We start from the raw sequence: 11,032 nt of genomic DNA, 5'->3' as shown, positions 1-11,032 counted from the left end.
GCTTAACTTCAGTACTCACTCCCTAGAAGGACCAGTGGAACAAATTGTGCCCTACTGTGTGCTTTTCTTGCTATGGGGAGCCAGCAGAGTATGCAGTAAGGGAAACTTTCCTTTTAGTGCTTTACAGTGGGCAACAGGGAAAGGGAGAAGCCCGTTTACAGGAGTTGTCTGCAGGCACCACCCACCTCCAGCCTGCCCCTGATGGGAGTTCTCAGCCAGGGGTATTGGGAAGGTCGGAGCTGCGTAGCACAGTAGTTGTGCCCTGGGCTTGGCTTAAGTTGATCTTGCAAGAAGAGGGACATCAGCCTCCTGTTCCAGTCACTGAGCACACCTTGCCACGGCCTTCTCTGTGCCTTTCCATCGATACAGTGTTCTTAAGACAGCTTCCTGGATAAAGGAACAAACAAGAAGGACGAATGGAGAAGCAAAGTTGAGTAATGCCACAGCAGGAAGCGGAGGAGCTGCGAGAGAAAACTGGGAAGAGCCCACTCCGCAGCTCCCTGTGGAGGACTGGAACGCCGCGGGGCGGCGCTGCTCGCGCCGGCCGTTGGGAGGCGCCCTGCCTGCGCGGGCTGCGGGGTGCTGCGCGGTGCTGCGCGGCGGGCGTTGTCCTGCCTACGTGACCTGGGGTACGGCCCGCGTTCAGCGGCGGGGCTGCCCGTATATAATGCGGAGCGCAGGGCTCGCCAGTGTTGAGCCTTACGGCAGCGCTGCCTCTCCCTCTGCTCCTGCCAGGTAACGGAGGCGTCGTGCCCTCTCCCTCGGGTACCGCAGGCAGGCGGTCCCGTCCCGGGCCGCGGTAACGGAGAACAGTTTGTTACAGGTCCGTGGCTGCCGCGATAATGAAAACGAACTTCTTCCACATAATCAAAACCAAAACAGAAGTAAGTTTGTCATAGACGTTGGTTCTGAGATAACCCTCGTGGCTGGGGGGATGCAGCTGGCTCCAGCAGGCACACAGGGGTTGGCATTTAATAATTAGCAGTTTATAGAGGAGCTGGGGATAGCAGTGGGAGGTACGGTGGTAGAGTCATGCCGTGGAGCTGAGGTGTGTGAGTGGTAATGTGCAGCTCGCACACCTGAGCAACTAATCACGTCTCACTGCTTGGAGCCCCTCACTCCCCTTACTCACGGCTTCATAGGCAGGACACTAGTTCAACTTTTGTCTCTGTTTTGTGTCTTTCAGCTCATTCCCCTGGTTGGAATAATATCCTTCGCAGCTATTGGGGCATTCTCTTTTTCCATCTATTCCCTATTCTGCAAATCTGATGTGATGTAAGCAAAAATTTACGGCTTGGAGTTCATCCTAACTGTCTTTTGTTCAACAGAGGTGTTTAACCATTGTGTTTTGCACCAAAAAAGTGCCATATGGATGTTCCAGACTCCTAGTAACAATTAAGATACTGCAGATTGTAAATACTGAAGAAATTCATTAACTTGAAGCATATTCGAATTATTTCATAACTTTAGATTTAATAATTATATTCTTTGCTTTAGTTGTAATAGCTTTCAAATGTGCCTATAAAGAATTTCCACTAATCAGATAGGTGGATGGTATACAGGTATGTTGTAACCAGGCTGTTGGCTTGTATATGAAGAACATTTGACAATATGAACTTAGAATAATTTAATATTTCAATGACTTGGCTAATAATTGGAGCTAACTCCTATACTCTAAGCTTTTGGGAACTTTTATATTCAAAGTGATAGGAATAGGTATTTTTGCCTGCCAGGGTAAGAATCCCTTTTGTGTCCTTGTTCAATTTTGATTTTTCAGCTTGCTTCACTTATGATAATACCTACTTGAACAATGTTGGCTTGTTTGGTGATTTGGAAGCCGCAAATCAAGACATTATTTATATTAAAATATAAATGCCCAAACCTGTAAACTTGTGTTTCAGGGAACTACTTACTTACATTAATAGTCCTACTGACAATAGACAGCTCTTTTAAGAAACATATATGCAAGATTACACCCTAAAGCATAATACCTGTTTTGCTTTATCTTCTCTTAAAGCATTAACAAGCATAGCAATCCAGAACCATGGGAAACTGTTGATGCTACCAAGCCTCAGAAGGTAATTTGTACAAATAATATAGTCAATGCAAATAACATACATTTTCAACAAAATGAGGTTTTTTTTAAATGTGGAAAATCTAGCAAAATATGTATTATAAAATGTAAAAAATAAAAATTAAAAAACCCCGAAGAACAATACAAATACTAAGCTGATGTGTGTCTATTTAAAAGTAGCACTAACTGCTTAATGTATTACTTCACATAAATTATCTTCCCTGTATTACTTAATAAAGGGGATTCAACTGTTACATTCTAGGTCTGATGAATTTATGGTGTACTTCTGGTCTGTATACTGCACCTGCTCCCTGCAATATCTATTTACTCAATTCCATTGATAACAATGGAAATTCAGAATATAGAGGAAATGCTCATTAATGCATTGTTACTGAATTACAAAATTGCCTAAGAATGTTTTGAGTACTGCAGCCTGAAGGAGAGAATCTTATTTTAGAAGAGCATCTAGGAAAAAGAGAAATAAAACCATTTAAATTATTAGTTATTTAATATCCAAGTGATTTTGTACGAAAGATTATTAAATAGGTCATTAGGTGCCATTTTTGTTTGCTTCTGAAGTGAAAATGTAAAGCTACTAGAAATCCTTCATGGATAAGTTAATGCATGATATGAGGGGGTTTTGCTAATTTCTTTGATGTTTTCTTGTTAATTTCTTGCAGCTATTAACAATCCGTCAGAAATGGAAACCTATAGAAGAGCTGGAAAGTGTCAAAAAGCTTACGAAGTAACAAGTTTCTGTTGCCTCAAAAAGGTACCCTATAAATCTAGTGGAACCACTTCTGCACAGACTTGACTACTGAAATCAGTGTGCGGAAATGCTTCTGCTACATTTTTAGGGTCTCCACACATCTTTTTGGAAACTGGATGAGGAGTTCCATATTGCTTTAGAAGCTGGCGTACAACACACAGTCCAAAAATCTTTCTCAAATAATTGATTTTGTGTGGGCATTTGGTGTCAAATGTTGACTATTCAGATGTTGATTATAGATGGAAAAGCCTTCACACTTTGTGGGGATATTGGTTTTCTCAAAAACATTAATGTTATATATATTTTAAATAAAATATATTTTAAAATTACATCTTTAAAACATTCCATGAAAATTTAATAAATGGAGATTACCCAAAAGCCCTTCTAAATTGGGATTCCTGATCTGCTTCCACTCTACATTGTATTTCAGTGCTCTATACTGACCAAATAGTCTTCATAGCCAGAGGATGTCTTTGTATGGCAATATATGTATATATAAAAGTATATTAGCGTTATGTATATATAAAGTATATTAGCATTTGTTTTCTGTGTTAGATGTGATGACTGTTTAAGTCAAAACTGATGTTCGACTGCTGATATTAAAACTTATACATGCACTCACCTTAATTCATTGAGGAGTCCAGTAGGTTATTTTAGGATGTATTTGAGATTGTAGGATTAGAACATCAGAATTAAGCATGGGTAAAAGGGAACTGGAAATGAGATAATTTCTGTTGTATTTAAATACTGTTCATGTTTCAATTTATAAAAAGTTACTAGAGTTCAGAAATGTGCATTATCAAAAACTAACTACATAATGTTAATTTTTTTTTGTGCAAGGTGGTTCATGTGGAAGCTTAAATGAACGGCACCATTAACAATACTTTTAAGCATTTCTTGATATATGCTATTGGGGACATCTGCTTTAACAAAGAGAAAATAACAGATTTAAGTTAGGAATGGCTCTATGAAGAGCCAGTTCTGCTTTAAGCCTCTGTGTTTTCTTAGGGGTTGCCCAGGGTAGGAATGTCATGGGGCAGACCCCCAGTACACTAATGAGGCAATACATATATCCAGTGGTATAACAGTCCTTTTGTGGGTATTTTCTGTATGTGTCCCCTTCCAAGGAGTTTCGCAATATATGGGAGTTTCTTTAACAACAGGTGTTCTGAATGCATATTCCTTTCTGTGAGTAAGAAAGCAAAAGTGAAACAACTGCTAACTGGAAAAAGTCCCTATAAGTGAGTAATAGGGAAGTGCTTTAGGTTACTGTGGTACAGCATAGACAGCTTAGTAAAGCTGTCTCCTGAATTTTAAGTTAGTTTGGCTTCAGGAGCTTTAAATTTACTTCAGATTTATTGATGCTGAGGAAAAAAAAAAGTTATCCCATACTTGTGTACAGATGCAGCGTAAATATTTATCAAGTAAGGATGACTCAGCAGTGTCTATGTTTGAGAGTAAGAGGAACTACAAGACTTCAGAATACATTCATAGCTTTCATTTTAAGGAATGATATTACAAGATGATTGGATAGCATATAACCACAGAAATCCAGTGCTCAGAAGAATACAAGTTCAAGTATTTTAATGGAAATATTTTAAAATATTTTCTGTAAGTTTTTCTGTATTTCTGGATTGTATCAAACAAAACAGAAAGTGCTGTGTTCTGAATTGATTAATGAATTAAAATAGCTTGTTCTTAAGTAAATTACTTGTATGGTCTGTAAGTACTGTGACCAAGTATCTGTTAACATTAGGGAAATAAGTGTGTGTTGGGTTTTGATTTTTTTTTTTTTTACTTAAGTACTTTTCAATGTGTCCTCCATTAGAGCATTAAGCAGCATGATTGTTGTGGGTCATGGGTGTTGCTTCCCTCATCCATCTGTCTAAAGCAGTAGAATGTTTTGTTTTACTAGTTGCTTTTTTTGTTAGTATAAATTTGTGGGGATGGTTTTCACATAATGGGAGAAATCAAAATATTTTCATGCTCTTTGAAAGGACTATAAAGTGCTGAAAAAATTAATTGTTCTTGGGAAAATTTTGTGTGTTCTCAGACTCCTACAAATAGTCTTGCTCCTGCATAGATGAGTGTTTTTTAAATAGAGCAAGCTAAGAGCAATTACTGTATCTCCTCCCTCAACTACTCAACATAAATCTATAAAGCCATATACAAATTATTTCCTTGTTCTGCTACCATCAGCTAAGACATTGAAGACTTAATTGGCTGAATTTTATGAGCTTTTATGAGAACAATAAGACTTCCATGTCATGTGTTACTCAAACCCATGACTTTTTTTATTCCATGGACAATTTAGAGGCCACTGAAATTGTTTAACTTTTTTACTTCTCTCTCATCTGTTATATTTTGTTTACTGCTCCATTTTTTTCTTCATTTTGTTTTGGAATTTAAATAATCACTATTTTTGCTCACCCTCTTTAGTACTTTTCCATGGAACTATACCATATCCAACTTTATATTAATTACAAAGTTAAAGTGCTCACTGGCTTGTGACATTTTTCAAATATAGATTAGAAACCATTAGAAGTGTTTGTTCAGTGATTCTAATCACCATTAGAAATGTATCATTAGAATCTATGGTCATGCTTTTCAAAAGCTACCTGCATTAAAGCAGTATACTTGTAAATAGCTTTCTGGAAGAATAGAAGGTTGCTTTCTGCAGCAGAGATGTAATTATTAACAAATTACTATTTATTTTTTTGTTATTACAATAGTACTTAAAGGCCTGAACCACAGAACTTGTGTTGTCACAGTTAGCCAAGAGCTGTGTTGTTTCCCATTTGGTTTTCTTTACATACAATAGCCTTGGTGTCAATATTTCTCTGTCTGATGTCCCCTACCCACTCCATTTTGCTGCTGCAAGTTGCTATTAGTATAGAACTCAACTGACTAGATATTTCTTTGGGGTGTGTGGTTTCTGTTGAAAATAGTAACTTACAGAGAGGCCTGATGAAGTCATTAAAGGAAATTGTTCATCCTGTGGTTGTCAACTGTCTCAGTGCAGAAGGTTGTTGACTTAGGACTAGCTGTAGAAAACAAACACAAATAATGAGAATGATTCATTGCATCTGACCAATATTTGGTGTTGGACATGTCAGAAAAAACTTTCAGATTAAACAAACACGGCCATGGTATTCAACAGTTTTAGTTCTCTGTCCATAGTCCTTGCTGTACAGCACATCCCTGCCATACAGGGAGCACATAAGATAATGAGATCACCTACAGCTGTAACTAAAATGGAAACAGAAAGGTGTGTTAGCAATGAAGTGGACTCCTGGCACTGCAGACTGACCAACTACTGACCCTCAGGTTCTCATGTGACTAGAGAGGGGGCAGAGTGTTTGCTGAAAGCTATTTCAAATAGTAAAACGTCCACCACCACCCTGTAAAGGACATCCACAGTGAGTAGACACCCAGTCCACACAAGCCGGTCTCCTATGGGCCTCACCCTGATTGAAGATTACACACCTTTACCACACACTTCATGGAGGCTTTACCAGACCCATTATGCTGTACCTTGACTTAATGACAGAAGTTTTTGGATGTAATTAGCTTTTACTTTTAGATAACCTTGTTACCTGTGTATTCTGCCCAGAGCTGCACTGCAGGGCTCCTCATACAACACAGGCAGGCGGGGGCCTGTGGCAAATTGAGCCATGATGAGTGAAACGTGAGGGATGAGTGTCCCGGCGCCGTCACCGTCCCGCGCCTCACCGCGGCTCTGAGGGAGCGCGAGGCGGCCGAGTAACCTTCCCGCCGGGCCGCCGTGGGGCAGGAGGGGGCTTTCTTTGGCTCCAAGCTTCCATTTCCCCCCGGGCAGCCGCAGAGGAGCGCGGTGAAGCGGTTCCTGCACGTCCCGGCATCCGAGGTGGGGCGAGCGAGCCCCGTAGGCATTGCTGTCAGGTCACCGGTGGGATCTACCTGAAGCCTGTGAGCCTGCAGCAGTGCTGGTCGCTGCAGCGGGGAGGAGGTCTCTCAGCAAAAATCAGGTACAAGCAAAGCACGCTTTCCACTCCGGGTTTATGTGTCAATGTCCTGTTTCCAGGTGTGTGGCTGGGGTAATTGAGCTCCCTTTCTGTGGTGGTGTGCTGCCTAGATATTCAACAGTGTGCCAGGTGAGGATTTGTCTGTCTGGTAAATGAGGGAGTTGTAAGGAAACTAACTCAGGTATTAGGGGATGGCATAGCTTTAGTTGTTGTGGAGCTGTATTGGAAAGGTGAGTCCTAGAAATAATCTGGATGTCAGGGTATAGGCCATGGATTGGCTAATGTTGCTAGTCTAGAACATTAATTTTGAAAAACCCTCATCAGCTGGTAATGGGAGTGTGCGCAGAAGGTTTGGTTTCGGTTTTCTCTGCGTCCAGGACTTGAAAGGCTTGTCCCAGTGCATGGCATGGGTGGTGTGGACTTCGGTGCATCTTACATGTGTGGTGCTGTGCCTTGGAGCTGGGCTGGTGATGGGTGTGCAACCATCCTGGGACAGCACTATTCAGCTGTTCTTGGTCAGGGTCTGACCATGGATAACACAGCATCGTGCACAAATATGAACTTCATGATGCAGCACTTCTCAGATAAAGCTAGTCATCTTTGTGAACTTGTTTCTGTAAGGCTTAAGAAGTGTTTGTGCATGTCTGTTAAACTTCAGATAAATGTGCTTCCAGTTTTACCAGCTGTCAAGCAGTAGAAAAATCACACTCTTCAACTTGAAATATCTGATCTGGGCTGTACTAGACTCTATTATTACTTGCTTTCCATGTCTCTCACCCTTCTCCCTGTTTTCTACTAACAGTCCTTCCTTCTTTCATTTGCTGACATATCTGTTTTTGCCAAGTATCTCTTTCTGTCTTGCCCACTTAAACTAATACATCAGCAAACCTTAAAATTTTCTTGGCCTAATTTATTTCTACTGTTATTTATTAGCACACCTGCACTGTGTTCTAGAAAATTACATATGTAAAGTGAGTAGGTCAAAATAAAGTTAGGCTGGTGGTTTAAATTCAGAATTGAGCAAAGAAGGTCCTGCTGGTAATGTTTCCTTCCTTCTCCCTCTCCCCTGTTTTGCTTTGCTTTTTTGTATGCTGATGATATTGTAAGAAATGCACCACAGGGCTGTCTTCTACTGAAAGAGGAGCCTTACTAATAACAGTAAGGTTGTGTAGTAAGGCTATGAACTCTTCAAGCAGAAGTCTGTAGATTTTCAGTATATTCATAAATAACGGTGAATACTTAAGAATTGTCTTTTAATTTTGACAAAAATGAAATAGAAATTCAGGTCATCTAGATAAGCATGCATTGGCTTTCAATAGACTCGCATAAAAACATTTGTGATTTTTCTTAAAAATTGTTAACAGGGTCCATTCCACAGAATGCTATTGCTTAATTATGCTACTGCAGAAAAATAAAGGCCATGTCAATGATAATAATATTAGGGGATACTGTTCTTTACCCACTTCTTTCAAAATACATCTTGTTTTCAATAAGGGCTGTTCTGTTACTGAAAGTTGATTCATCTAGTTGTTTCCTTACCAGAAAATGGCAAAATAACTTCTTCATGTTTTGTAACTCCAAACTTGAATTGGCCTGGCAGTTTTTAATCCTAAACACTGAAAATCTCTGGGATTCCTGTAGCCTTACAGACCATGATAGAGGCAGTCCAGGCAGTGGCTGTGAAACAGCTTTTTCATCTGTGTATTTTATCTTTCTTTTTGAGCAAATTGGAAAATGTAATTTCTTTAAGCTCAAACTCGCTTAGCCCTCACTCAGCCCTCACTCAGCCAGACTTGCTGACTTCATTGACCTCAAGGGTTGCTGAAGCAGGGGCAGGAGATGACAGCTCTTAAGCTTGTGACTTTATCACAGCAATTGATTTTAAAATCAGAATTCCTTGCTGAAGTGAGTGGGAATTCTGCACAGTGTTGTTACCAGATGGTGCCAAATTGAGGATATAAGGACTTGGGAGGGAAAGTCAGTGAGATACAGCACCAAAAACAGACTGTTGGGACCAGGCAGGGTTCTGTAGCAATCCAGTCAACATTGCCTAAAAAGGACCATATATTAGATGATGCCATTTACAAAGCAGAGGTGCCTCCCATCTCCCTTTGTGGTTGTAGCTGTTCTCTAAAACACTGGTTCAAGCCACTTCCTATCATTTTACTTTTCTGTATTGTCTCATGCCAAATACCAATCTGTTCTGGTAGACCAGATGTGCACTGCTAGTGACCTGTGGGCTCATTGGCCTTTTGTACAGAGCTATGTTTCATCTTCACAAAGGACTGATGTGCATTGTGAGGTGTAAGCGCGGGATGCCCACCTCAGCCCTGTTTAGACAGTTACATAGATTGTTAATAGCACAATGTTTGTGAAAAGCTAGGCTGCTTTGTCTTCCTGCTTCAGCCCTGTAGACTATATGGATTTTTAATTGCCTAATTTATGTGGAGTGAATGTGATGCATTAATAGATGCAGTTTATTTCAGCAGTGTTACATTTTATGATATATAGGGGGCAAATGAGGGTACCTATGGATGCAAACAGATGAATTGAGAGGTCAGAAAGCTACACAAGTTTGAAAAACTTCTTAAGTGTAAATAAATGTGATTAAGCTTTCAACTTCAGCAAAGCTTTTTCACCCTTGATTTCCTGTTATAATTTCTTTAATTGAAATGAATGTATTTGCACTAGGCAGGTAACTAATTAGCACAATCCTTTATGAGATTTCATGCTGCTGCGCAAACAAGGAAGTGAATGCAGAAAATCCAGATTAGTTGTAGTTCCTGGTAGGAACAGAAAAATTTTATCAGTTTGCCAAAGAAAAGCCGAATCATCCACTTGTAATAAGTCACTGATTCACTACATCAAAACAAAGAGAAAGCTATTTTTTCTATTAAAGCTAATGTTTCATTAAATGAAGCATCTCTCTCTCTTGCTATACGACTTCTTTTATAATTCAGTAAAGCCAGAATATTTTTTAATTGACTGTTAGCATTATGCTACCAATGCTGTTAGCAGTATTGAATATGTTAACTCTATGCCGCCTTTGCTGTGTTTATTTTTGCTCTTGCAAAGTGCTTTGAACAAAACATGCTATGGTCAGAAGACAGAATTTGGCTTAAGGACTTGTTCCCAAAAGCAGAAATATACAGCAAAATCCTAGTCACAATGACCTGCAGTTCTGTTCATAGCCTCATTACCAAACTTAGCTATAATTTTAATGTTATATGTCATACAAAGTAGATGTAAAAGAAAATGAGTTTGAAGTTATGTGAATGTTTTTATACTGATTTCATGGAGGCATGGAATTAATACAATAAAACTTGCAGTGGTTGTGTACCACTGCATACTAGTGGTATCTACTAGTAGATGGTTTTTGAGAATTCTTTCTCTTGAAATACAGGCATTCAGGAATCAGGCACATCTTTGCTCAAGTTCCTGTATGTGTATCAGTTCAAAAGGAAGCCTTTTGTAGTATACAAAGCAGGGTAATACATGGAAGTTTCTGTTTGAGGTACGTGCTGAGTGTATCAGTTCTTGATAGGTGTAAAGGACAAAGGTATCCGTCCTCTGCGGATATGTGCTTTAAACAAAATTGCCACTAAAGTTATAGTTGGATTCCCTTGATAGAGAATCAAAGTCTTTGACCTTCGTGTCTGTTTTTAGAAATCCTCACAGTTATGTGTTTGGCTGTACCCCAGATGTAGTGTTACCTATTTTTACTTCCTGGACATTTTACTTCTTCACTAAACAGATAAAAGAAAAATATGGCAACTCAACAAAGAAGGGAGATGGGGCAATGCTTCAATCTTTTTTTTATTTTTTTTTGTTTGTGGTGGGGTTGTTTGTTGTTTGTTTGTGGTTTGGTTTTTTTTTTCCTTAACATCAGCAGGGAATGTGTGTGGCATGGGCAAGGTGGGTAAAACATACCTTGCTTAAGAGTAAAATTATTGTGAAACCAATCATCGGACATCTTAGTTGAACTGTACAACAGATCAACTGAGGCTGCAGTCTGTAAATGAAACTGGTATTGACTTCATTTGTGACCACTACAATTTGGTCCAGAAATATTAGTATGCTTTGTAGTTGGCTTCATAGTCACGTCTTAGAGCCTGATGTTTCTCAGTTGCTATCTTCAGTACCCATGTGATATGGCTTTATCTGCTTTCTTCCCTCCTTTTTGTA

General features: G+C 39.5%; 1 protein-coding gene across 1 annotated transcript; it reads left to right on the top strand.

Moving 5' to 3' along the window:
• Positions 1 to 606: 606 nt before the first annotated feature.
• On the top strand, positions 607 to 4,865 carry C9H15orf48 (chromosome 9 C15orf48 homolog). The gene is made up of 5 exons (XM_005148712.3): positions 607 to 735; positions 824 to 884; positions 1,187 to 1,275; positions 2,018 to 2,078; positions 2,755 to 4,865. Exons 1-5 carry the CDS (start codon positions 668 to 670, stop codon positions 2,821 to 2,823), a joined length of 348 nt encoding a protein of 115 aa, XP_005148769.2. The 5' UTR covers positions 607 to 667; the 3' UTR covers positions 2,824 to 4,865.
• The last annotated feature ends 6,167 nt before the right edge of the window (positions 4,866 to 11,032 follow it).

The sequence above is a fragment of the Melopsittacus undulatus genome, chromosome 9 (assembly GCF_012275295.1).
Source record: "Melopsittacus undulatus isolate bMelUnd1 chromosome 9, bMelUnd1.mat.Z, whole genome shotgun sequence".
Taxonomy (NCBI): domain Eukaryota; kingdom Metazoa; phylum Chordata; class Aves; order Psittaciformes; family Psittaculidae; genus Melopsittacus; species Melopsittacus undulatus.
Note: the sequence above shows the minus strand (reverse complement) of the source record. Positions and strands in the feature narration are given on the sequence as shown.

What these genes read in the sequence shown, in the direction of transcription:
- C9H15orf48 (XM_005148712.3), top strand. Translation starts at nt 668, where the DNA reads ATGCGGAGCGCAGGGCTCGCCAGTGTTGAGCCTTACGGCAGCGCTGCC. An exon ending in TCTCCCTCTGCTCCTGCCAG is followed by an intron (nt 736 to 823) that starts GTAACGGAGGCG and finishes AGTTTGTTACAG; the next exon opens with GTCCGTGGCTGCCGCGATAA. An exon ending in TTCTGCAAATCTGATGTGAT is followed by an intron (nt 1,276 to 2,017) that starts GTAAGCAAAAAT and finishes CTTCTCTTAAAG; the next exon opens with CATTAACAAGCATAGCAATC.